A 27,199-nucleotide genomic window follows, 5' to 3' on the forward strand; every position below is an offset into this window, starting at 1 on the left:
CCATTGTGGTCCCTAGACAACTGACCGACCCTGTCATGTCCTGATGCAGCACTTGAGTCCTCTGCTGTCCAAAGCTGTGCCTCTTCTGCCTTAGGACCTGCTTTTCTCTCTCTTTGGCTGTGTATTCATGAGGGTAACCAGGGCAGACAGCTTCTAGGAACGATGTCCTGTCCAGAGTGACCAGTGCATTGCATAGATCACAGCCTATCTGCTCCTTGGAGAAACCTGCCCTTTCCTGGCCTTAGGCTCAGGCTAAGCCCTCCCCCCGGCCTATGTCTGTTCTAGGGCTGGATGTAGGTTTATAGTGCTGCCCTTTCTACCAAGTCCCCAAGGCATGGGAGACAAACGTGCCCTACTGCCTCTCTTCTGCAATGTGGATTGTTGAGCAGCAGACCGAAGATTTATTTCTAGGTTTTCTTGTTTTCTCAGCTTCCAGAGGCGGAGTGGCTGCCCATGTTGTCCCGTGTCGTTTTGTGTCATCCTATGTCATCCTGTGTCATCCCGTGTCATCTTGCTCTGATGCTTCAGCCACTCATCACCACCTGAGACTTTGCAGTAGTGTCTCCTTTTTAAAAATATTTCTCTCTCTCTCTCTCTCTCTCTCTCTCTCTCTCTCTCTCTCTCTCTCTCACACACACACACACACACACACACACAAACGCACACACTGAATGTGGATACAGAAGACACCTTACAGAGATAGTTCTTTCCTCCCACCTTAGTGACAAGAACCTTTTTACCTGCTGAACTATATCTGTCTGTTCCCTGAAGTTTCTACTTTTGACATTTTGTTACCGTCTTTAGTGATTTGTGGTCGTCTGCACACTCACTGCCAGAAATAACTTCTATTAATTGCCTTAACTAAGTCTGCATGCCAGGGATTCCTTGATCTTCCCAGTGCTGCTGGGTAATAGGACCCAGAGGACCAGGGCCATGTGGGCTCTCTCAGTCACCTGTATCCTTTAATAGCCTCTTGTCATCAGCAAAGGGTAGGATATATAAAGTAAGACGAAGTTACTATCATCTGCTTAATATAGGAGGCTGGCACCCACACTCCGTCAGTTGGGATTAAATATAGAAATGGGGGCATCTCGGATCCTCACCCACAGAGCAGGCGGTGCTGGCTTCAGCTTTGAGCTGCTAGCTGCTGCTTTGGGTTTGTAGGCAGGCTAACCCAGCCAGCCAGCAGGCCTGGGGAAAGAAAATTAAGCTCTATTTTTAATTCAGTCAGCATGTTGTCAATACTTAAAGAAAAATCAAAACAAAAATCTTTAAGCAGTTAAATGTTAAGATACAAAAATATCTCAACTACCCAGTGTTTATGTATGTGTTAGTGGCCAAGCAAGCCTGAGGCTTTTCTTTCCCATAATTCCTGAGGTGAACGAGTCTCTAATGACAGCAAATGCTACAATTGTGTTGTTGTCTTTGAATTGCCAATCTGGAGAGGCTGGGACAGCCCACGATGGACTGTGTAATTTGCCAAAGTTGGGTTTTTTTTTTTAATTGTGTGTGTGTGTGCGTGCGTGTGTGTGTGTGTGTGTGTGTGTGTGTGTGTGTGTGTGTATGTGTGTGTTTTGATACTCGCTATGTCTGGATGGGAAGCAGGTAGGAGGCTTTCTGTGGACACCTGGGAGAGGTGCTTTATAGAAAACTTGGCACTTGATAGTTGTGTGAACAGGCAGGAAAGAGAAGGTGGGATGTGGCTGGACAGGGCTCCTCTGGGAAATGGTGTCCATCTGGACTGTGCTGACAACAAAGGCAAGAGGAAGCAGGCAAAGGCCTTCTCTGTTCTGACACAGTTCAGCAAACTGTTCTCCACCCCGCTCGTGAGGCGTCCTTGTGAGACATACAGTGGTAGTTGGTGACAGAATCCTCGGGAGACTGTGCGGGGAGAGTTTCTGCCTGTTTTCAATCGTCTTTGTGTAGCAGTTGACACCCACCGTGTGCATGCGTGTGTGCACGAGTGTGCTCGTACAGGAGTGCAGGCCTGTGAAGGCCCGAGGCATCAGATTGCCCTAGGGCTGGAGGTACGAACCCCCATGGTGGTAGAAGAACAGACACAAAGAGGAAACCACTGTGAGTGTGGCAGGCTGCAGCTCCAGACTGTAAGACTCTGGCTCATTTGAGAAATGTGGCTTTGTGCTGAACGTGGTGGTACACTCAGGAGGCTGAGTTGGATGGATCTCTGAGTTTGAGGCTAGCCTAGTCTACCTAGCAAGTTCCAGGACAGCCAGGGCTACACAGAGAAACCCTGTCTCAAAGAAACAAACTATAACAAAGAGGCTCATGCAGAGGTCTTACTGTGTCCGTCTCTCATGGCGCCCAGGCATTCAGAAGCCATCGTAGCCATAGCTGGGGAATGGGATCTGCAGACCTTAGCACCATCTCTCTCCATGTTGGCATGCAGAATCCAAAAGATCTCAGGGCGCTGAGCCGTCCACCTAGGTTTGGAAGGAAGCCTGAGGTATAGGGCAGTGTGTGGTAGGTTAGGCTCCCTCTGGGCAGCTCTGGGCTGCAGGTGAAGCTGTGTGGCTGATGCCTGTTAGACCGCAGTGTGTGTCTGTTGAAGAGCTGGACGGATAAGCAGAGCAGCCCTGAAGAGACCGTGTGGCCACACGGCCAGGCTCCGGGGTGGGGCTCCCGGCCCTGTGGAGCTTACTTGCTGGCACAGAGCTGTGGAGTCTAATATTTACGTTGATAGGTTTGGGGCTTGCTTTAGCCTGTTTTTTTTCCTTTTTCCTCGTCACCCTGGTCCTGTATGAAATAGAAGTTTACTTTGAGCTGTTGCATGTGGAGAGTTTGTGACCTTTTGCTTTTTGCAAGAGCTGACAGCTAGTCTGAGGATCCCAAGAAACATAACTTTTGACTCTTGAACCTTGTTAGAACTCGTAGAGCTTTGGGACTCTTGGAGGTGGACTGGGCAGAGTGTGCATAAGGAACAGGACTCTGTTAACTTGGGATCATCAGTGCGTTCACACCCAGCAGCCATCTCGAGCACCAAGAGCCAGGGTCTGTCCTGAGTCACAGAAACTGAGGCACAGCCCAGATGTGAGTGCACGACCCACTGCATTCAGTGGCGCCTGTGGAGTCCCGTGTGGGCCAGCATGTCACTCATGAGCCAGGAGCTCATCTGGTCATGCTTGTTTCTTCCAGAATCTTCTGGGGAACCCCAGCCTTGTGTTCTGGCACTGTCAGCATTTTAGAGACACGGCCCCTTAGTAGAGCTGATGGCAGCACTTCTGTTCCACTCTTGTTTATTTGTTTGTTTATTTTTCAAAACAAAGTCTCTGTGTAGCCCTTGCTGTTCTAGAACTCACTCTGTAGACCATGCTGGCCTTGAACTCACAGAGATCCTCCTGCCCCTGCCTCCCAAGTGAAAGGGGTGCACTACCACCCAGCAAGTTCTAGACTTTACCCCAACTCTTCTTTTCCCTTCCCATTACCCCCCCCCCCACACACTAATCTTTCTAGAGACCAGTGGGGTGCTCCAGGCCATGGCCCCTCCTCACCCACAGGACTTTCCTGCCTCCCTGCCCCTCACCATGGTCTGAAATCTGCCATCATCCTGTTCCACTTCTCCCTTGATTGGGCCTCAGGTGCTCCCTGGGCAGGGTGTGGACCCAGCTGCTGTGTGTCTGAGACTCGCAGCTTCCTGTGACTCTGTGACAGATGAGACAGCAGTGCAGCAGTCTGCTGGGGCTGCTTTACAGGGGACTCAGCATTAGTCTGTGTTTGTTGAGAGGACAACAGAGACCGACCCCCATGGGCGGAGGCCCTGGACTTCCTGGAGCTGATCTGCCAGTTCTCCGAGCTCAGCCGGCTTTGCAGAGTCTCTGGGTATGTGTCCACCTTCCTCCTGTCTGCCGGTGCCAGGCTTCATCTTCTCCCTTTTGTACTCTCTGGAAACAGCCAGCTCATCCTTGTCAGGAGGGTTGGCTTTCTGGGGTCTGTGTCCTGAGAGGACGGCTGTGCTGAAGTCATAGTGTTGTGAATTCAGGATTGAGAATGTTGTGCCTGTGAGGCCGGCAGCCTGACTCCTAGACTCCTGTTCGTGGCCATTCTGTGCTGGACTGACAGGTGTGGTCTAAACGCACATCTAGACTCTGGGACGTTGTTTGGTGTGCAATGTCAGTGTTCTGTAGCCAATGCTGTGGGTGATCATCTGAGCCAAGGGAGCTTCTGTTGAGCACCAAGAACGTATGAGGGTGGCTTGAATGTGTGCTGGTCTTTGTGGAGAAATCTACCGAGAAGAACTCAGCCCATGAACACCCTCTCCCTGTCCTCTCCAGCGACCTTAAATACTTGCCAGAGTGCACTCGGACTTGCAGTGAAGTTGTAGCAAATCAGGATGTGATGGCATGGCTCCGAGCATGCCTCCCTGTGAGTGAGAGGCTGACTGTCTTCTGGTCCCCGTGCAAACAGAACAGTGCATGTGGTTCCGAACCCCCTGAATCCTTCAGGGACATCTTACTTCTCTCTCCTGTGTGTCCGTCTCCAATCCTGCGTCTGCAAAGACCCACAGGAAAGTGGGGTTCAGTTCGACAGTACTTGGTTCCCAGGAGAGCAGCTGCAGCAAACACTGCCCCTCACCTCATCCGTTGGCTCCTCAGCCACCCTGCCCATGTGCCGCCGCCTCTGCACATGTGGCGAGGGTCACCATGCCAAGGCTGTGGGCATTGACTCATGGAGGATCCTGTTGCATTTTTGGTTCTTGGACATCCTAGGCTTTGGACTTAATCTTACAGCCACTCTCGTGCTGAGCCTGGCCCGAGCTCAGCTTCCGCAGATTCCTGGGCCAGTGGGAGGACCGTGGATGCAGTGGTGGGGCCCAGACAGGGCTGTAAGTCTGTTTCTGTGCCTCATCTTCCCCTTGGCAAAGAACAAACCCAGTGCGACCCCTGCCCAAACCCAGCGCGCAGAGCTGCAGCCCCTCCCTGCACAGGAGGAGAAAGCTGGTGCCAATGGCTGCTTCTCTTGTCCTATGCTTAGAGCCAGGGTGCTTTGTGGCTCCGTGCTTCTTTGAGAAGTGGCTCTTGACTTCCTGAGTAGGCTGTGCAGGACTGGCACCTGTGTGTGGCACTTTGAAGATGGTGCCCACAGCCAGTTCTCCCTTTTCTTCCCCTCCCCCTCACTAAGGTTAGCTGAACCTTTCCACTTCCCTAGAGTCTTGTTACTTACGTGTAACTTCCTGCTGGGCAGTGTTGCCCCTGCCAGCCCATGAGACACTGCGCCAGTGCCTGGGCTTCCTGGGGGGGGGGGGTGTCTCTCAGCTTTGTTCCTCTCTCTGCATGTCCCAAAATAAGGTGCTCTGAGCTTCCTAACTTCCTGGCATCTGCCTGGTGGATCAGTGTCACCTTTTGTAGCCTATAACGCCAGTGCTTGGGACACTAAAGCAGGAGACTCTTGAGTTTAAGGATAATCTAGGTTGCTTTAGCAAGACTGGGTCTCAAAAATAAGCTGGCAAGGAGCCGTCACAATGGCTCAGTGGAGAAAGCACTTGCCATGTAAACCCAGCAAGCTGAGTTTGATTAGTGTGACCCACATAAAGGTGGATCCATAAATCGTCCTCTGACCTCCACACATGTGTCTGTGGTACACACACACACACACATACACACACACATGTGCACACACAAACAGGATGGTAAAAATTTATAAAAAATAAAAATAAGCAAATAGGGCTGGCAGGATAGCTCACTGGGTAAAGACACTTGTCACCAAGACTAATGACTTGTGTTCAATTTCTAGTTTCCACATAGTGGGAAGAGAAAACCAACTCCTAAAAGTTGTCTTCTAAGTCTTTATGTTTATGCTGAGTCACATCTGCATAGGCACTCACACAAATTCACACACGTATGTGTGCCCACTACACACACACACACACACACACACACACACACACACAATAAATAACACTTGTCATGACACGTGCTGCTGCCTCCTTTGGCTCTACACCCAGGAGGTAGATTGCTGGATCTCGGGTGTAAGACATTGGTATCAGCTCAGGACCCCCAAGACCAAGTTCTTAGCACAAAGGAGAAATTTTTGCTCCAAAGGGACCAAGGGCAGAGAACAAGAGAGAGGACAGGAAGAAGGGGAGGAACAACGGAGAGATGAGGAAGAACTGTTTGTTCTAGTGGACAAAGGACTGCCCTGGATAGAAAGGAGAGAACCATGGCCTAGAGACTAATGGCAGTTTATAAATGTTAAAGGGAAACCCCGGTATTGATGTTTAATTTTATTGGCTGTGTTAAGTAGGTGAACCAAAGGGGGCTTTTGATTGCTGGACTTTAATACTTTGATAGCTGCACCTTGGTAGTCGGCCTCAGAGGAGAAAGTGGCTGAATAAGGGACTAGGCCTTTGTGTTGCCTTCCTCTAGCTGTTGTGACTGGGACTGCTACTGAAATTGCATTTGCGGGTCTGTCTCTTTGATCGTCTCTGTCCCTGGGTGTGGAGCAGTTGAATCACACTGTTTGCTTTCTCCCGGTTCCAGCCATTGCCCAGAAATTGCCCCCTTCTCGGTCCTCTTTAGGAAGGACTGGGGATTGTGGGACGGTGTTGGGGCACCTTTAATCCCAGCACTTGGGAGGCAGAAGCAGGGGATTTCTGAGTTACAGGACTGCCAGGGCCATACGGAAAACTCTGTCTCGGGGTCCGGGGGAGGGAGGGACAGACAGACTGGTGACTCTGAGCTGCCCTTGCTCTGAGTTATTTGACTTTGTCATTATTGTTTTGAGATAAGATCTTGCTATTTGGGTCACAGAAGTGTGCCAGCATTTCTAAGCAGCTGATGCTGTGACTGATGTTCTCCCGGGGGACATTGTCATGAACTTTCCCCAGCAGAGTGAGGTTTGTAGAGAACTAGAAAGGGGCTGTCACTTTGTCAGTTGTCTAGAATGTCACCTGACACCATTGTCAGATGCTCCTGAGGAATTTGGCTTTAGAGAGTCATCACGTGCTACATCCTAGCCTGTTGCTGCTGGAGCCCTAGCCGGTGTGGATGGAGGACTTGTTTCCAGGGTGTGGAGTGCTCCCTCTTCAGCTCTCAGCAGCCCTGCACCCTTTTCTCTGCAGGTGTCACCATGAAGCTCATGGATGAAGTGGCTGGGATTGTGGCTGCACGCCACTGCAAGACCAACATAGTGACTGCCTCTGTGGATGCCATTAACTTCCATGACAAGATTCGGAAAGGTAAGAAGAGCTCTCCTGTGAGATGAGGGGCAGCTCTGTGGGGTTCCTGGGGCCACTTCACTCTGTGCTGACATGGCCGTCTGCCTGTGTCCCACAAGAAGCAGGGAGACAGCTGTGCTTTGCCGTTCACACACACTGGTGAGGCTGTGTTTATTGATCTGACTGGGATGATGGACGCTTCTGTTCCCAAACTCCAGCCTTAGCTCATCCTCTGAAGACGGGAGCCCTGTGATGCTCCTACTTGAACAGTCGCCACCAAGCCTTGTAGGTTTCCTCCTTGTGGAATAAGAGGTGACCCAAGACAGACAGTGATGGCAGGACCATGCGAGCCAGCCCCATTTACCACTCGCCCTGCTTAAGGGCTGCTTGGGAACTTTCATGTGATGGAAATCTAATCCGGTTCATTAGTGACTCAGCCTTGCGAGCCGTAGGCACGGGGTGAGTCCCAAATGAGGCACTAGGATCCTGCACCATGAGAACAGCTTACGGCTGATGACAGTCTAGGAGCCACACAGCTTAAGTCTTTACACTGCCTTGTCTGCCTGCTGCCGAGTCCAGAGCCTTGTGCCCCTGGGTGCTCCCCAGCACCTGGCAGGGAACTGCTTCGTGGACAGAGGAAGTACCCTGGTTGGGGAGATGCAGGGCTGTCTAGTGAAGACGCGCAGCAGTGACACGGTGCCTTCCACTTCTAAGAATTCGTCTTACTGATGGGTATTTGCCATAAACACAGACATCAGTGTCATTCTAAGTTGCCCATGACTGGTGGATCTTGTCTGCTTTAGCTTCTGGAGGCTTGTGTGTCAGAAGCCCTGAGAGCTGTGCCACGAGCCTGAGAGGAGAGTGTAGTGTAGAAGTTAAGTCTGGTTCCTCCTGTCAGCATCACGTTCCCAGAAATAAGACTAGGACTCAAAATCTATTTACAAATACCTTAGCCGTGTAGCTAGGCTCTTCTCTGGCTAGGTCATCACTAATAATAACCCAGTTCTCTTAACCTACACCCTACCTGTGCTCAGGTACCATGCATCTGTCGGTTGAATCTCCTGACTCCTAGCTCTATCCCAGAATCCTCTCTGCCTCCTGGATGTCCCACCTTCTACTCTACCCTTCCCTATAGGCCATAGGTCTTGTAATTGACAGGTGATGCGTCCATACAATACACAGAGTTTCTCTACAGGAGAGTCCTGGGTGTCAGGTCTCACGCCTCCCTTTTTTTTGGAGTTTCCTGCCTGGTGAGGTAGTGGCCCAGCACTTGTTGTTAAATATGAATCCAGACCCGCCATGGAGATTAACTAACTGGTCCTGCTCACTGCTCTCTCAGTGATCTAGGGCTGAGGAAAACAGCATTTCCTCCACATTTGCCCAGCAGTAGCTATGTCAGTAAGGCCTAGAGTCAGAGTGCTCTTAAAGCAGCTCAATCCTGTTCTTAGAATGAAGACATCAGGGGGGAAAGACCTTACCCTGACCCCCTGTATGGTCAGAAGCTGCTTGGGAAAGGGATGTTGAAGAGACAGTGGCTCTGGATTTTAGGAGCTGCCTCATTCAAGGGTCATACAGCACATGAGAGTCAGTCAGCTTCTCTAGGGTCATTTCTGCCACCAGAGGATATAGGGCTTTGAGGACAGACTAACTTCTGAAGGTGCATTCATCTGCTGCACAGAAAGTGGGCTTCATTTCAGGTCCATGCCTTCTGGTCTGACGCTGCTTTGCACTGGCTTCCTCTGGGGAGGTGGGGGTAGGGGTGGGGGTGGCGGATACGCAGAATCTCCTGCCTGGCCTGGTCTATGCAGCTAAAGAGCTGTGATCCTGGTGGTATCCCTCTTTAATCCCAGTACTTAGGAGTTCAAGGCCAGCCAGGGTTGTTACATAATGAGACCCTGTCTTTTTTTTTTTTTAAGATCTATCTATCTGTGTCTGTCTGTCTATCTATCTATCCATCCATCATCTATCTATCCATCCATCATCTATCTATCTATCTATCTATCTATCTATCTATCTATCTATCATATACAAGTACACTGTAGCTGTCTTCAGACACACCAGAAGAGGGCATCAGATCCCATTACAGAGGGTTGTGAGCCACCATGTGGTTGCTGGGATTTGAACTCAGGACCTCTGGAAGAGCAGTCAGTGCTCTAACCACTGAGCCATCTCTCCAGCCCGAGACCCTGTCTTTAAAACAGTAAAATCTGTGATGTTTCTACAGAGGTATCTCCTGTGAGGTCCTGTGTGTTGTCCTTTTACAGAGTGTGTCCTGGAATGTGTCCAGGGAAGAGGGTCCCTCTTCACAGGTCCCTGGCTGTGTCATCACCACAGATGGGGTTGGTTCCTCAGTAGAGAGGGCTCTGCCACCTTAGAACAATGCATTCTGCTCTTTTTTTTTTTTTTTTTTTTTTTTTTTAAGATTTATTTATATGGGTACACTGTAGCTGTTTTCAGACACACCAGAATTGAACTCAGGACCTCTGATAGAACAGTCAGTGCTCCTAACCACTGAACCATCTCTCCAGTCTGCATTCTGCTCTTTCACCAAAGACACAAGGTTGACAAGTCCCTCCTGCCTCTGAGTCTGCGGTGACAGAGTCCAAGTTGTCAGCAGCTATGAGGAGGGAGGAGCCACCCAGGTCTGATGAGACTGCTGTGGTCACCTTAACCTGGAGGCTTTGATGCCTCTTGAACTCACTGTCCCTGTGACTTTCCTTTACCTCCCACCTTCAGAGAAGGCATGACATCATCAGTGTGTACAGGATTAGGCAGCATCCACAGAGCTCAGGGAACGTTGCCTGGAAGATGGACCAGCACACGTGGACTCGTGTTAATCAAAATGGTGTTCACTCCCTTCGGCTGCTGGGTCAGGTGCCTGCAGACTGGGATGCTTAAAATGACAGAAGTGAATGCTCCCTGGCTTCGGAGGCTAAAATATCGTGAGAACCTCATACGCTCTGAGCATCCATCCTGCCTCCTCTGGCTCCGTGTCCTGAGCCGCAGGCCATCTTTTGGGTCTGTCTCTTGGAAGGAGATTCGTTTGTCATTCAGTAGGATGCCACCCAGAGAAGTTATGCCAGCAGCTTTACAGTCCCAGGACTGTCTCTAGAAGGCCAGAGAAGAAGGTGTGAGCTTTAGCAGAGCAGACTTGTGCTGAGGTACAGGTAGTTGCACTCAGGTTTGCACGTGTAGGCCCAGTTTCTACAGCGGGGCTTTCCATGTGGCCATTCAGGCCATTGGTTGCCCTGCTCTTGTAGAACAGCTGACTTGATGTTTACACACTTGGTTCTTTGGGGATAACTCTTCACTACTGCTGAGAGCAGAGAGGACACACTCCGTCCCACCTGTGCACCACAACTTCCATGGCTACTTGCAACATCCTGGTCCACTGAAGAAGGTTGCCACTCAAGCACAGGAAAGGTGTAAGTTAAGTAAAGTGCCCGGTGACTTCATCTTCACACCAGGTCTTGTCCAGTTCTGTGTCGTTGACCTCTGGCCCAGCAAGCAGTGAGGAGGCCAGAGGTCCAGCTCCTTGAGCTCAGCCATGTATGCAGGGGACAGCGGGAGCCATGAGCTGTGATAGGCCAAGTGACGAGGATCCAGAACAGACACAGCATGGGGAGCCTGGGGTAGGCAGCAGTGCCGTCCCGCAGTACACAGGAGAAACCTCAACCACGGAGCAGAATGTATCCAGGGCTGACTTTCTCCGTTCTCCTTCTCGCTTGAGACATTCATTAAATTCCAAGCAGTTTCCTTGAAGAGACAGTCCTTGTAAGTGCTACTCAGGAAACCAGAAGTGCAGGCTTCTTGTGGTCGGCCAGCCTCCCAGAGAGGAATCTGGAAGCAGGGACTAAGAGGCTGCAGTGTTGCACCAGAAGCCACTGGCTGCTCTGTGCCTTCTTGAGACAGTTCTCTGCCCTGGCTCTCTGGTGGCAAAACATGGAGCTATTCATAAACTGTGTAGTGCTTGGGAACAGCTACTTTTTTTTTTTTTTTATAATTAGTTTCTTTTCTTTCTCAAATTCCCGGCATGCTGCTATAACCTAGCAGCTGCATCCTGGGGGTAACACCGTATGTGGGGGACTCAGAGTCAGCTGGGCAGCTGCCGCCTGTTAGCACACCTTTAGACTGGCTATCTGTGGCTTCAAAGCAGCCAGTTCACAACTCAGCCACTTGACACATTGACCTTGGACATTGCTGGCGCCAGCACCAGGAGGTGCGCTGAGACCCTGCCTTCTGCAGCTGCTACCTCAGTGTTCCAGTCTGCAGACTTCAGCTTGAGAGCGTGAGCCCACAGTCACTAGGGCTCACAGTTCCCCAATAGGACACCAGGCATCCAGGGCACGGAACAGCAGCTACAGGGTGAGCGGGAATGACCCCCGATCTTCACAGGTCAAAAGCAGCAGCATGTACCTTCCATGACCACTGTGGATGTTGTGTAACTACAGTTGCTTCTGAGGCTGTGTGCAGTGAGTGGGGCACCCCAGGAAAGGCACTGCTCCAGGTGCCCTCATCGGCCCAGTGTTTCCCTGCACTCCATCCTGTTGGCTGTGCCTAACAACAGCAATGTGCACGCCTTTGATCCCACTAGGGAGCCAGAGACAGGTAGATTTCTGAATCCCAGGACAGCCAGGGCTACGCAGAGCAACTCCCCGCCCCGTGCCGTTCTGGGATTGCCTCACCATGTTTACCAGGATACACAGGGACTATAAGCAAACCCAATTTTAATTGTCGTTTAATTATACTCTGAATTGTCCTGTGTGGACTGAGACTATTCTGTGGGCAGCACAGTAGCTGCTAACGATGAAGCCAAGGGGCTGGAGAGATGCTCAGCAATTAGAGCTCCTGTTGCTCTTTCAGAGAACCGGGATTCAGTTCCCACAGGCCATCCATCCAAAACTCCAGTTCCAGTCCACAGACAATAGGCACACATACATGTTGGCAAAACATGTATACATATACAGTGAGCCTATAAGAAAGATGTTTTGGCAGAAGCCACTGCTGTGCTTCTGAGCCATTTGATTCGGGCCTGTCCACTGTGCACTCTGATATAATGGCGTCTAGGGCTCCCCTGAGCTCTGGGAGCCAGCAGGGTGCTAGGTTCCTGTGGTCTGCAGCCCTTGTGGATCTGCCTGTTTACTGCCACATGCTGGGGACCTGGCTTTGCCCCTGGGCATTCCAGACTGGGAGCCTCATAAGCACTGGTGAGCGAGGCTGCCATTGCAGGGAAGGACTGTGGTTGGAGGCCCTACTGCAGTGTGGAAGGAAGGTCAGGAGAGGAGCATCTAAAGCTCACACCTCTTTTTAGCTGCCTCTCCCCCACCCCCGCCCCAGATGGACCTCCTTCCCCAGGCCTCTGTGCTCCCTGCCCTCTGTCTCTGCAGCTGAGGGTTTGATTTTCAGCAGGAGCTTCAGTTTGATCCAGCGGCTATGCCAGGTGCCAGCTCCGGAGTGGATTCCCGTGTGTCACTTCTTCTCCCTGGGGCTTGTGTGTGACTTTGTGAGAGAACTCATAGGCCTGAGAAGGCCCAGCTTTGGGGTGTTGGCTGTGTGGTGTGGCATCGCTGGCTCTCAACCCTTCCACCTGCTTTGTGCCCCCGGTCCAGTTCCCAGAACCAGCCATTTCTGACTTAAACTTGGGGTTAAAAGCATTAGATTTCTGACCCAGACTTAAGCCATGAGCAACCAGGATTTGGCGAATGGTAGGGACAACAGCAGACAGACACACTTCCGTTTGTCCTCTAGAGTTCAGTGTGCGTGGAGAACCTGGGATTTGCCCTCACAGCAGTGGATAGCAGTCGGCCCTCGTGTGTCTTGGTCTTTGAGGACATCTTGCTGGTCTCTGCTTTCCTGCTTGCCTTGCAGCCCACCTCTCAGTGGGCATTTAGGAGAAGGCAGAGGTCCTGCAAGGCCTGGGGTGACTAGTCTGTTTTTAGACCCTAAGCTGGTGACAGTCCCAGGATGTAGCTGAGGGTGTAGTCACCACTGGCAGATGCTCACATGTAACAGCCTTATAGCTGTATCAGGCCACCTGTCACTGACCACCTGGCTCTTCCCTCCCTCCCAGAAATGGCCACGTCCTGCACTGAAACACCCTGTGTAAGTATGGAGTTGGATGTGGAATGGAATTTTCTGGTACTTCTTAACAGAATAGCCCACTGCCTTCATTGTCGTCTCTTTCTCTCTGGCTGTATCAACACGTCCTGCAGGGCCTGTCTTGAAGCTAGGGTGCTAGATATGTGTTGTAGGGCCCTGCAGCCAGCACTGGTCCCTGCTGAGTAGACCCTGTGACCCACATTGGCTGGCCCAGGAGGCCACCATGCTGAAAGATGGGATAAGGACTCTGATGATGGTCACATAACAGTCAGAAGTGGCAGCATCCAGGAATCAGTGTTAACCAAAGGCCCCATAGGCCAACACAGCTGTGGCCAGTCACATCATGCTTAGGAGTGGTGACCCTTGGCAAGCAGTAGCCTCAGCACCACGTCTGCTACTTTTCATGGTTCAAGGTTCAGGCTCCCTTGTGTTCTTTTATAAAAGCAGACCCAAGCATCCTGAGACCAGAACCTACCAAGCTAGGCACTGGAGGGTCTGTGTAGAAGGGTGAATGGTGACAGGAGCAGAAGCCAGGCTGAAGCACCATGTGCCCAAAGATAGGAATGGTAGACTGGACAGGAGTCACTCGGGTTATCTGCAGAGGCAGTGACTGAGAACTAAGGTCATGATCACATGACCCCATGTCCATGCGACAAGAAGTATACCTCGGTACTCCTGACATATCCCATGGCTCAGAGAATGAAACCTGAGCTCATGTTTGAGACCCATAGGGTTACAGAGCAAGCCTGATGGTCACTGCTCCTGTCAGTCCCGCATAAAGAATGCCAACCTCTGGACTCTGCTGTGCTGCTCAGAGCATCAGTGTGGCAAGTTCAGCCTCCCCTGAGGCAGGACTCAGCAAGCTCACCGTTGCTGACTGATCTGCCCTCCCAGCCTTGTGTTCAGTGGGTCTGGACCTAGTGGCTGCCAGAAATGTTGGGGCATCAGTGAATGTCTGCTGTGGAGACAGATGACTCACACTGACTAATAATGTGACACACACTAATAGTTTGCTGTAACATCTCGTAGTGGCCGCTGCCTGTGTTGCCTAACTCAGCATCTTAACTGTCCTCAGTAACATGGCTTCTCTCTGGCATGACCTGCCCACGTGGTGCCCCTGTGGGTAGAGAGCGAACTGGTGTCCGATAATGGCTCCATGTTCTCTGCAGGCTGTGTCATCACCATCTCCGGACGCATGACTTTCACAAGCAATAAGTCCATGGAAATTGAAGTCCTGGTGGACGCTGACCCTGTGGTGGACAACTCACAGAAGCGCTACCGGGCTGCCAGTGCCTTCTTCACCTACGTGTCCCTGAACCATGAGGGCAAGCCGCTGCCTGTGCCTCAGCTTGTGGTAAGTGTCCTGAGGAGTAACCGTCCCATCCAGAACAGGGCAGGACCCAGGCCTGACCACCCTGCAGGCCTGTGGCCATGGGCTGTGCTCAGGAATAGTCAAGTCTCTAGAAGGGGTTCCTGGTAAGCTGCTGGCTGTAGGGTGGGCAGATGGGTCAGGTCAGACCTCTCTCTCATCACCATCTCTGGCTCCTTATGATAGCACAGTGCCCGGGTTCCTGGGATTGTGTATATGTGCTGAGGTGTGGTTTTAGGAGCACCTCAAGCCTTATTTTTTTCTAGCTCTTAAAGGGGCCTAGGAGAACTGAGGCATGGATCCTTCCAATGTGACTTTGGGTTTTTGTGTCACCTGATGAAGCAAGCTTCGGTTCTGTGCTGCTGGGGCTCATGCAGATGGAGAAAGGGGTGACCCACTTGTCAGCTACGTGACTTTAGGCAGGAATGAGACTAGAGAGCCCTAGCCAGCAGCTACAAGGAAGGCTTTGGCAGAGGCCTGGGGTGGGAAGCAGGGAGGAGCCATGTCAGGAGGCTGTGCGAGGGCAGGCTCGCTCATATAGAAGCAGATGCAAAAGAAAATAAAACAGGGCCAGGTCCAAGGTCTTTCTGTATTGTGAGGGGTGGGATCTCCAGGATTACTCAAATGGGCACAAGATGAAGGACAGCTCCAGAATTGGGTGGATGGCCTTAAAGTAGAGGGGCTGGTGCTGCTGTGGGCGGGGTCTCCGCTCTTCAGGAAGCCATGAGTCCTTCCCAGCTGCATGGTCAGGTGCACCTTTTTTGAGCTCCCAACACTGAGGCCAGGGTGGGCTCTGGAAGGTGGGGTTGTATACCCTGTGTGTCCGGCAGTCAGGTTCCAGGCCCATGACCGTCACTGAGGCAGTAGAAGCTGCGTCCTGAGTAGCTCAGGAGGAGCACTGCTCAGAGAGAGGAGGCAAGAGACGTAGAGTGCTGGGGGAGGGGGAGAGGTGTCCATCCCCAGCCTGAGATTCTGCCCTTGGTGTCCTGTGGGACCGGGCTGTTACTTCACACTTGTTGAAGATGCTCCTTTGACTCCTTGCTTCTTCACTGAGGTGGGGAGACTTTCTAGAGGATTCTGCTGGGCTCAGGGTACTCAGGAACCAGCTTTGCAAGCACAGATACTGGGCCCCGGTACACACGTGGACTGCACACAGCCACACGCATGTGCACGCTGCCCCTCCTGCTCCCGCCTGCCTCCCACCCCCATTGCCAGCCGTCTTCGGGCTCCTTTCTATTTTTAGCTTTCTCCCCAGGGCCCTGCTGACATGGAATGCAGCTTCCTTCACTTCTGTGGAGGTGTTTCCTGATGTGGGGAGGGCGTGTGTGCCAGGGTGCCTGCAGTTGCTGCCGTACCCAGGCATGGCCCACACCTTCTACCTCCCGTTAACCTTGGAGTGGGGATGAGCTGTGGGCAGTGGGGAGGCATGTTAGGAGAGCGGGCTGTGCTTCAGGACCTGTGGCTCCCTGGCACCCAGTACCTCTACTGTGTGATTTTTTTTTTTTTTCTTTTTGGCCAGGGTAAGGGAAGTGCTTTGGGGAAATTAAGACCCATATGGGGTCAGTGTTGAGCTGAGGACCCCTCTGGTCCCTCGTGTGGCCAGAACTTGCCCCAGTTAGACTGCTGCAACTCAAGGGCCCAGCCGTGGGTCCGAGGAGGTAGGGAGCTTACAAAGAAGATTTGACTTATATGTTCTCAGAAAACCTGAATTCAATTGCAGAGAGCCAGCTGCATTGTCACAGTGCCCAGCCCGTGGAGGCACCGCTCATGCCCGGTTGTGTGCACCTTATGGATGGCACACAAGCAGGCGGGCCAGACTCTGCCTTAGTCCATAGTCCTCAGGTGACAGGAGCACGTGGTCCAGGTTCAGATGAGGGCAGGGAAAGAATCAAGACTGCTGCCAACTTTCTCCTTCCCAAAACGAGGCTTGCTCATAGCCAGAGGAGCTCAACCAAGGACCAGTGAAAGACGCACTTTAAAAAAAAGGACTTATTTATATATATATGAGTACACTGTCACTATCTTCAGAATAGTGCCTCAGATCCCATTACAGATGTTTGTGAGCTACCATGTGGTTGCTAAGAATTGAACTCAGGACCTCTGGAAGAGCAGTCAGTGCTCTTAACCACTGAGTCATCCCTCCAGCCCGAAAGGTCCACTCCCAGGGCAGCAGCTCAAATCCCCAGGCAGTTTGCCATGAGCCCTGATGTTAGGCTGATGTTGGCACCTTGTGGCGATGTGACAGAATGCCTGAGGGAAGCATCTGCTCCTTCCTTGTTGGAGGGAGGGTCAGAGGAGTGGAAGGGGCAGGTGGTTAGGGTCTGCGGCTGCCGGAACACGTCCATCTGTGTGGCACATACCGAGGTAGGAGTTGCCATCCTCATCCTGATGGTTAGACCAATGAGGGCTGGACAGTGACTTCCCAGGACTTTGGCTGGCACTGTTAGGCCAGGAAAGAGTATCTCACCTCTTCTCTGTACCTCCTTTGAATCAGACCTGCTGATTGGCCCTGGGGCCAACGGCCTCCATTCAGGTTCTGGGCCAGGTACCTGCGGTGTGACTGAGAACCACCTGCTTTGCTGGGCCTGCTCCTTGCAGGCGACTCTGCATCAGCCCAGAGGATTTGTGAACCAGCTTGGCCTTTGGTTCACACTGTGACCACACCGTACCAGCCAGTGATGGAAATGAGCAGATAGTTACCCCCATGGCCTCCCATTTTCCACAGAGGTCGAAACACAGTTTTTTTCTCTAATCTGTCTCTTTGGGCTCTGAGAGCCAGGGGCAGAGGGAGGTTACAGTTCCTGGCTCAGCACTGCAAAGAGACATACAGCCTGCTTCCAGGAAATAGAAAGGTTCTCACTGAAGTCCTTATCCTGGGGAAGGGGAGCAGGGGCTCCAATCTCTGCAAAGATACCTCGGTCAACAGGCTTCTGCAGGCTCAGAGGGGCCCTGTTCAAGCATAGAGAATTCACCATGCACAGGACATTGGTGCTGGGACACTGTCACTGTCTTTGGAATCGGAGGCCTTGTATCTCTCTCCTATGTTTCTTTGGCCAGAGTGTAGTTCTTAGTAGCCTTTGGCCAAAGCAGGAAGTGCAGCATCTTGGTACATCTGTTCCAAGAAGGCATGAGTACTGTCCTGCCTCAGGAGGCTGCCCAGCTGAGAGGATACCTCCTCTTCCCCAGGGCCCGCCTCTGCCTGCACCCCAGTCTCTTCACCTACCGCTGCCCTCCAAGCTGCAGGCCAGACTACCACACACATGGTGTTCACAGAACTTGGTCAGCCCGGCTGTCTGCTGAGGGCTCCATGAGGGCCAGTCCCATAAGTTGGATTAAGGGCCTGTCACCTCCATTCATGATCCACAAGAGGTACTGGCCACAGAGCACTGAGGCCACAAGGGTACCACACTGATGGAGGAGCAATGCCAGCCCAGTGGCCAGGAGAGTCATACAGGGAGACCCACCAGTAATTGTTCCTAAAGGCAAGAGGAGGAGTGTGTCCCAGCCCACTGAGTCCTGGTCTTAGAAGGGAAGTGGTAGGAGTGGGAGGCAAGATGGGCCAGCTCTGACCTGTGCTATGTCCTGGGGCAGGATACCTCTGCAGCAGTTAGCACTCCATGTGCTCTCAGCCCTCTGAGAGAGTCCTGGGAGCTTGCAGTGGGGGAGGGTACAAAGAGGGCTCCACTCATGGGCGTGTGTGTGTGTGTGTGTGTGTGTGTGTGTGTGTGTGTGTGTGTGTGTAAACAAAGTAGAATCAGTGAGACATCCGCTGCCAGCAGAAAGGCTGAGCTTTTGGGCAGTTTCCTGGCCCTGAGTGCACGGGCTATGCAGTCACGCTTGCTGCAGCTGGTTGGCAGATGGTATCAGTCTGTGTGGATTATGACTTCCTTGGGTTTGTGTTGTTTTTTTTTAAGTTTTTTTTTTTTTTTTTTTTTTTTTTTTTTATGTGTATGAGTGCTCACCTGCGTGCCAGAAGAGGGCGTCAGATCCCATCACAGATGGTTGTGAGCCACCATGTGGGTGCTGGGGACTGAACTCAGGGCCTCTGGAAGGGCAGCCGGTGCTGTCCATGTGAGTGCTCTTGGCTTGATGAGCCATCCCTCCAGCCAGGACTTTGTTGTTTGTATCAAATCTGATTTATTCTGCCAGATCCAGGTTCAGGTGTCGCCTCTGTCAGGGTGAGAAGGTCCCTGGCAGAACCTGAGATGAGGACCCACTCTGTCCCTGTCCGGGCCTAGCCAGTGACACCACCCTTATTATCTTGTGCTGTGTAGACAACCGACCAAGAAGTCCATTCCGTGGGAGGCACCGTCACGGGCTGGCTCCTCCCTTTACACAGCGAACCCTCTGCCTCTAACAATAGCCTTCTCTGGTGGCCTTTCTAACGGGATTTCTCAGCCATGTGGGAACAGTGTATGCTAGGTGTGAGCCCATCCTCGCAGGCAAGAGGGGCTGCTGGTGAGCGGGTTGATGAGATTTCTTCCAGGAACCCTAGATAGACACAGGGAAGAACAGACAGCCAGTGTTCAGGCACAGGACCTGTACTCTCTTCTTCCCACTAGGGAAACGTGAGGCCTGTGTGAGTCTCATGGTCTGGCCTGACGGCCTACACACACTGCTCCCACAGACCACCCCACAGACCACACCCATCTGACTTCTCTTGTGGAACATGGGAGAGAGCTCACTGTGTGGCTTCTAATTAAGGTTTGTGTCCCTCAGGCTAGCAGGAAGGTGTTTGTCACCACTGGATGCCTCCTTTTAGCGGGCACTCACTAATTACCAAAGGACAAGCTATTGATTATGCAGAGGGCAGGGCTTAGCCACTCACCCTCTGCACTGTGTTCCAAATGTATGGAAGCACGGAAAATGCGGAAAATCCTTGTTTGTAGTGTGTGGCCCTGGAAGCCACAGGCTTTCCTCTGGTGGAAGCAGGCCCAGAAGACGGCACTTGGCAGGCCCTGTGGAAGAGATGCAGATTGGAGCTGGAGCTGCCAGGCCCCTAGGGGGAGGGCTTGGCACCCAGTGCCAGGCAGAGCCTGAGCATCCAGAAGGCAACATATCTTAACCTACGGCTGGGGAATGTCACCCTGGGCCTTCCGTTCCTCTGGCCCAGCTGACCTAGATGACCCTGGACTGTTGGGCTCTCCTCCCAGGCCTGCCTCCGTGAGCGCCCTGCAGCCAGTGCACATGGCCTCAGACCCTGAGAACATGTGTGAGGCGCACAATGCCAGGACACACAGGGGACACTGCAAGTGTCCCACGGAATTGTTTCATGGGGAGGGAGCCTGGCAGTAGTGCATGTGAGATTTCACAACCAGGTCAGTGGATGCAGACTCAAGCCTGTGTCAGCCTCCCCTCCTTCCAGATGGGTGCCTTCCATCCTACACAGCCCAAGCCGACAGTCATGGCATGAGGAACCTACTTGTGGCTGCAGGCAGCTAGTCTGGCAGCCAAGAGCTGCCCATGGTCCTGTGCCACCAGCTTCTTCCTTCCTGTTGACAGCCTTAGGTCTCTCATGGAAAAGCGTTGGCTTTCTTCCCACCTCCCTAGCTCATGAGAAATGTGCACCGTATGTGTTTATTTACTTTGCTGCGGAGGGGGTCGGGCTGCAGGAAGTGGCAGCTGCGCCATGGTGAGGGCTGTGCACAGGGAGCCATCTGTCTTGTTCTGTCAGCTCCAGACCCAGCAGGGACATGGCGGCTCTGTTAGGTACTGGGTGGGACAGGCCCTGCCTGCCTCTGCTATCTCCCCGGCAGGCTGTGGACTTGTGCTGTCCTGATAGGACCTCCAGGGGAGAGAAGCCTCTGTCATCTTGAGATGGCAGTGAAGTAGAATTTGAGTCGTTGGCCTGCTTAAATTCCCGTCTCTGAGCACAGGAGTCTGAGAGCAAGCCACAGTCCCTAATGACACAGGTGACGTGTCATCAGTCGGCACATTCTCTCACAGGTTCTCACAGGCTTGGCCACCCACCCACACAGCCATCACCAGGCAGCGTTCATTTTGTTGAGGGCAGATCCTGGTGACGAGGTCACTGCAGACATTGAACTTGGAGACACATGAGAGCAGCTTCAAGGCCCAGTAGCAGACCCCAGCCTTGCCCTCTGCCCTGAGCTGGCTGCTCCAATTTTATACACTTTGGCTCATGCCTCCTTGGGTCCAACCATTGGTGCCCTGGTCACACAAACATCCTGTGCCACGAGGCACACATTCTGGAACTACTAAGGCCTGTTGGCTGCTGAGGTTGTGGGTTGTGATAGAGAATGGTTCAGGCAGTCTCTGTCACCGCTGGCCATGGGCACCTTCCTCACCTTCCCTGGCCCTGCCCCGATGACCCCTCATATCTCTCTCTCTCTCTCTCTCTCCCTCCCCCCCAAACCTCACTGTCTAGGAGGAAGGTTCCTCATATGCTCGGAGTTTGAGATCGTCCTGGGTCTGGCTTTTCCTGATATGTTGTGATGCCATCTTGCTGCCTCTCTGGGGATGTGGAGGGTCTGGCGTTTAGTTGAGGTGACCTGGGTTCTGCTGGCCATATATGGCCCACTTGCTGATGACTCTCGTCCATCGCATAGGCTGTGGCTATGGATGGTCTAAGTTCCAGGCCACCCCTGGGCTAAGAGCCAGGGTCCCTCATGACTCTGCTCAAGGAGAATATTGCCTTGTTGGAAGAGTTGAAACTGGGGCTAGAAACTCTAGGGTGAGGGGCTGCTAGGCCATTCTCTGGGGGCCTGTGCTGTGAGACCGTCCTTCACAGGCCCCTACAATAGCCAGAGAGAGAGCTCTCAGAGGGAAGCCAACAGGGAATCACAGTCAGACTGATCCCTGGTGGCAAACACTTAGGAACTTTGCCTTCATGGCCATTAGGATTATCCTGTGCTTACAAGGGGAGAGCCAGTTCAACTGGGAGGAATGGAAGGTCTAGGAAACCAGCTCCGTCCAGCCCCCACATGTAGTCGCACCCAGACTCCTGATGAGGGCGCTGCTGTCATCGTCTAAGGTTAGCTGAGGCTAACCAAGCAGCACCGTATAGAGCATGGCTGGAACACTACCAGCTTTCAGCACCTTTAGGCCCTGGACTCTTGGCTACCCCTTACCCTGGGAGGACTGAGTTATGTTGGGGTTAACTTGGTAGAGATGAGAGTGAGGAAGAGGAGGCTCCTTGGAGTCCCTGTGCAGCGGCCTCCCTAACTCCCTAGGAGCAGCGCCGTACACAGGAAGATGAGAAGCGGGGCTGGAGAGAGCAGCACAGGGCGTAACTCAGTTGGCAGAGTCCTTGCATGGCATTCTGGAAGCCCCGGGTTGGATGCCCATCACGGCATAAACTGGTACGGTAGTGCACACCTAATATCCCAGGACTCTGGAGGTAGAGGCAGGAGGATCAAGAGTCCAAGGCCAGCTTGGGTTATCTAGCGAGTTCCAGGCTAGCCTGGGCTACATGATACCCTGTTTCAAACTAGCAAGAAAGTTACTTCAGCTAGAGAGATGGCTCAGTGATTAAGGGCACCGACTGCTCTCCCAGAGATCCTGAGTTCAAATCCCAGCAACGACATGGTGGCTCACAACCATCTGTAATGAGATCTGAGGCCCTCTTCTGGTGTGTCTGAAGACAGCTATAGTGGACTCATATGTAAAGTAAATAAATATTGTTTAAAAAAAGAAAAGATGAAAAAGGAAGCACAGAGAGGTTGTGTAACTGCCCAAAGTAGCACAGCAGGTGAGCTGCAGAGCCTCCACCTAGACTCCTGCACTGTAGCTGCCTGCCACGTCAAGGGTCTCTGAAGGAGAATCTGTCCTCTGAGAACAAGCCTGGAGCCCTCCTGGGCTCCTGATGTCCCTTGGGTGATGGTAACCTTTCCTCTGTGGAGTTGCCAGCCAGCCTAGAGATCAAAGTCAATGGTTTCTTTATTGTCACCTGTCTCCTAGGTGTGCTGTGGCTGCTCTGTCCAAATGCACCCTGGGAACCAGTGTACCTCCCTTGTAGCGTTCCTGGCCCCTGGTCCATCTCTTCCCCACTCAGGCAGCTTCTTCCTTGTGCCAAAGTCAACAAGGACCCCAGCCTCCTAGAGCTCAGGGCTATCTGGTAACTCAGAACATCCGCAGTTGTAGTTAAGCCCCACAGACTGGGGGGCTTGTAGCCTGGCTGTGGAGGCCAGCGAGAGGAGCATGAAGGCAGGCTGATCAGCGAGAGGAGCATGAGGCAGGCTGATCAGCGAGAGGAGCATGAGGCAGGCTGATCAGCGAGAGGAGCATGAGGCAGGCTGACCAGCGAGAGGAGCATGAGGCAGGCTGACCAGCGAGAGGAGCATGAGGCAGGCTGACCAGCGAGAGGAGCATGAGGCAGGCTGACCAGCGAGAGGAGCATGAGGCAGGCTGACCAGCGAGAGGAGCATGAGGCAGGCTGACCAGCGAGAGGAGCATGAGGCAGGCTGATCAGCACAAAGCACGGCACCAGCCACCTGATCGACGATGCTGGAACAAGCCAGTGTGGGAAAGCCTCAGTTTAACTGGGCTAAGCACATAGGTTTAGTTTGTTTTCTGTGGAGATCAGTTAGTGTACAGGTGCTCACACGCATGTGCCCTGGCTGCAGAAAAGCAGTACTTTAACAAGGGAGTTGCTCTGAACTTTTTATTCGGACCCTCGAGTCTTCTGGGAAGAGCTTTCTTCCCTGTGTAGGGCAACCCTAATTAAACTTGCGTGTGGGTGGGCATGGTGGCCCACACCTTTAATCTCCAGAAGCTGAGGCAGACAGATCTCTAGAGTTCTAGAACTGCTTGGTCTACACTGTTGAGTTGCAGGGCAGCCAAGAATATACAGAGAATCCCTATTTGAAAAAACAAAAGATTCTGTTTCTGTATATGCACCTAAGACTGCAAACAGGAACCAGAACCGCTGTGGGAAGCATGTCACTGTCTTTAAATACCTCACATCTCATTGGCTCCAGGCTGGTACAGCCTGGACAGTTTACACCTGGTGACATTTAGAGAGCAATTTGGGGGAGGCTGGCGGAAGGAAATATTTGGTGTGACTTGACATTAAGTCCTTTGACTGGTAGCTCTCCTTTGCCAATGTACTGCACGTCTATAAAGCATGTAGAGCTAAAATTAGCTGCCAGGACTTGGTGTCGTTCTGGATGAAGGGCACCTGCCCCGTTTCCTTGGCTTTTGGATACCCTCATGGTGTCACAACGAGATGCTTCCCAGCAGAATTAGCACAGCTCATTAGACCAGGCGCCTTGGCCAGATGGAGCTTGAGGTAGATGAGACCTCAAAAGTGACCTTCCCACTGCTACTGTGACATCTGCCCAGGGGTTTGTGGTGAAGCCAGGCCATCCTGAAATGAAGTCCCAACAGGCCGTAGATACGTATCCATCAGGACCACCCCCTGTAAACCCAGCCTACGGCTCTGCTCCTCTGCCCGTGCCCACTGATGCTGTGACCCCTGAGGGTCTAGGGCAAGGTGCTAGGTCCCTCCTCACTGGATGGGACTGTCGCTCCTGATCTCAAGGCCATAGCCCATACAGTGTCCCTGCCTTCCCTTTGAAACAAGGTTGGGCAATTGTTCCCTGGGGTGGGGCAATCCCTCTTTTCTTTATGACACTTGTACACACACACACACACACACACACACACAACTTTCTAACCTCCCAGTCCATCCCCAGAGAGCCTGGGCTTAGGACTCCACATTTTGGGGGATGTGTGGCAAAGCAGTGCCTGGCACCCTGAAGCCCCTTGGCAGGGGTCCTTAGCACCTCCAGTGACAGTGCAGACACCCATGAGCTCTCTGGCGTCTCTAATGCATCCTTTTTTGTGTGCCACAGCCGGAGACGGAGGACGAGAAGAAGCGTTTTGAAGAAGGCAAAGGCCGCTATCTGCAGATGAAGGCGAAACGACAGGGCCACACAGAACCTCAGCCCTAGGTGTCTTCCTCTCTCCCATCCTGGGTCAGCACGGTTGTGGCAATAGCCCTGTGTGCAGTCACTTAGAAGTTACCCCCTTGGCCAAACCCACAATTTCCATTGAGAGGTGTTGTGTGAAGTATTGTGTGGCAGTGTTAACCTATGGCCCATCCCAGAACCTGTGCCCCAAAGCTTTATTTATATCCCTCCAGTAACTGCTCCCCAGCGTTGTCCCAAAGGCCACCGTGGACACCAGAGCACACTGACTGGCCTGAAGAAGCCAGCATCACAATAAAGCTGCTGTCTGGCTGGACCCACAAAGCCTAGGTGGTCATTTGTCTGAGGGGGGTCTCTTTCCTCACTGGAGGTCTGCCTCCTGCCCTCCATTCCTGTGAGTTCACTGCCTTCCTCTCAGGGCCCCATCCCTCCCAGCACCAGCTCTGGAAACTGAGAGGTGTTCTTGGGCCTTGCATCCTAGTGGGAGCCCTGGGACCCCACTGACCCTATGGCTTTCATGGGATGCTGCCTCCGAGCCTTATGCTTTCCCCTAACAAGGGCTTCTTGTCCTTCTCTATACCTGACGGCGGCAGTGGGTGGAGAGAGTCTGCACTGTCTGGTCTGAGGGCCTGGAAAGAAGGTCCAGGTGCCACATTGTGGGAGGTGGCATGCTAGAGAAGCCGGCAGTTCAGGCAGGGGCCACTGGAGAGCACCCTGGAAATGGGAGGAGGGTGTGGCTGTACAACAGCAGGTTGGGGGTTGTGTGCTCTCAGGTGTGCGTGAGTGAGTGTTGTGGAACATGTCTGATTTACTGTATGCGTATGTGCTGTGAGGCTAAGTGCACACACATCTGTGTTGCCGTATGTAGCGGCAGACGTGGGGTGTGGAGCAGCTGTCCGTGTCATGTCATCAGGATGTATGCATGTGTGCATGTTTGTGCTCCAGCTGCCTCAGGTTGGTGGGGCACCAAGAAACCACCAAGGTCTCTCCGGGTGCCAGGACTCTACCTCCTGCCCACCAAACAGCCAGAGGTGGCGCCTGGGTTTGTCCCTGAAGCCCAAATAGCTGTCCTACCGCACGGAGGAAAACTGTCCTGCCAACAGCTGCAGCATGCCATACAGCTCCCTGAGGCCCCTGGAAGAAGAGCCCAGCTCCAGATGTGTAAATAGGCCCGCCAAGAGACTCAACATTCATAATATGTCTCGGCCTGGGTCCCAGGCCACTTCCTGCCTGGAAGTAATGAGAGGGGACCAGCTCTCCCACATGTAGCCTAGTCAAATCTGCCTGTCCCTCAGATCCCTAGGCAACGTTGGGATCCCCAGTCTATGCCACAAGGGCACCTTTCATGCAGAGCTGAGGCTTTCTCAAGCCAGCGGAAAGCACAAACTGCCAAGACGCAGTCACTGCTTCCTAAGCAGGACCTGAGCCCTAGGCTCCCTGAGGCATGTCCTTTATAGACACAGCATTAAAATGCCACACTTGATTACAACTGCCCTCTGCTGGCAATCTATTTATAACCACAGCTGCCTAGATGGGAGCTGGTCTGTCTACAAAGGGGCCCTCTCTGAGCTCTAGCCACGCCTAGAAACCCCAGGGCCTTCCATGTGGGTGCAAACCCTTTCCCCATAGCAAACCAACCTCCACTGACCCTGGAGGGCACAGAAGGTAAGCTACTGAGGGTGGCTTGCCAAACACCAGGCAGCTAGCTACTGGATCACAATTAATGTAGGTCTGATCCTCAGGACCCACCTTCCTATGGGCACAGAGCTTGCCAGCCTATGGAAGCCAAAGGACAGTCCTGTTGTCCCACACAACCCCGGGTCGCTTAGAAAACTGCCATTGTGTCTGTCGCCTGATGAGGGGCCAGATGGTCGGCTCCATCCTTTCTGACTGGAGCTCCACATGGGAGCAGGGAGGGGCGTGTGGTGGTGACAAGCCTGTGTCCCACTAGAGATGTTAAGTGAAGGTGGGCTCCAGGAGGGGAGGAGGAGAGCCAGGAATCAGGCTTCAAATCCTTATTTCTACCAATTTGCTTGGATGGTCAGAGCCTCAGAGGGAACAAGGCTGGAGTCGGTGGGGGAGGGACATTCACCTGCAGCCCCGAGGTCCTTGCAGTGTTCCCAGCAGCACCCAAGGCACGGAGATAGTAAACTGGAACCTTTGGCTGACCCAGCCCTGCCTCCCGCCTACTCTTGATTCCTGACCCAGCAATCTGATTCCTAGAAGCCGCTAGATCTCGGGCGCATACATCCAGTCCCTCGTCCTCAAGGATGCTAACCTCTGACGTGGCTTCCTCCCTGACTCCCCATATTCCCCGTTCTGTATCCTCCATCTGCGTCCGCGCTCCCCTTCTCTCTGGCCTGCGAACCTCACCCCTCAACTCCAGGCGCTTTAGAGGAGGCGGCCTGAGTGACCCAGACCCTAAGGGCCCCGGCGTGGGCGGGTCCTGTCGCGCTCTCCAAGGGGCATTACTGCGGCTGCTGGGGCTACGTGGCTGCCGGGAGTGGGGGGCCAGTGCGACGCGGCCGGAAAGGCGGGGCGCGGCCAGGGGGCGGCGCGGAGGCCCCGGCAGAGGCATGCGCCCTGGTCCGCCCCCCGCCCCCGGCCGCCGGAGCGCAGCCAGCTGAGCGGCGGGAGCCGAGCGCGGCCGCGGCGGAGGCGGCGCCCAGG

General features: G+C 53.1%; 1 protein-coding gene across 3 annotated transcripts in view; it reads left to right on the plus strand.

Moving 5' to 3' along the window:
• Positions 1-24,838, plus strand: part of ACOT7 (acyl-CoA thioesterase 7) — a 76,713-nt gene extending 51,875 nt beyond the window's left edge. For 2 of the 3 annotated variants that reach the window (XM_080921378.1, XM_080921377.1), the window contains exons 7-9: positions 7,076-7,192; positions 14,440-14,624; positions 24,455-24,838. In XM_080921378.1, the coding sequence (XP_080777504.1) occupies positions 7,076-7,192; positions 14,440-14,624; positions 24,455-24,553 (401 nt within the window). In that variant the 3' untranslated portion in view covers positions 24,554-24,838. Of the gene's footprint in view, positions 1-7,075; positions 7,193-13,241; positions 13,274-14,439; positions 14,625-24,454 lie in introns of those variants that run through there. The other variant, XM_080921379.1, reaches the window with a different exon arrangement.
• Positions 24,839-27,199: the final 2,361 nt, after the last annotated feature.

The sequence above is a fragment of the Micromys minutus genome (assembly GCF_963924665.1).
Source record: "Micromys minutus genome assembly, chromosome: 9".
In the NCBI taxonomy this organism is placed as follows: domain Eukaryota; kingdom Metazoa; phylum Chordata; class Mammalia; order Rodentia; family Muridae; genus Micromys; species Micromys minutus.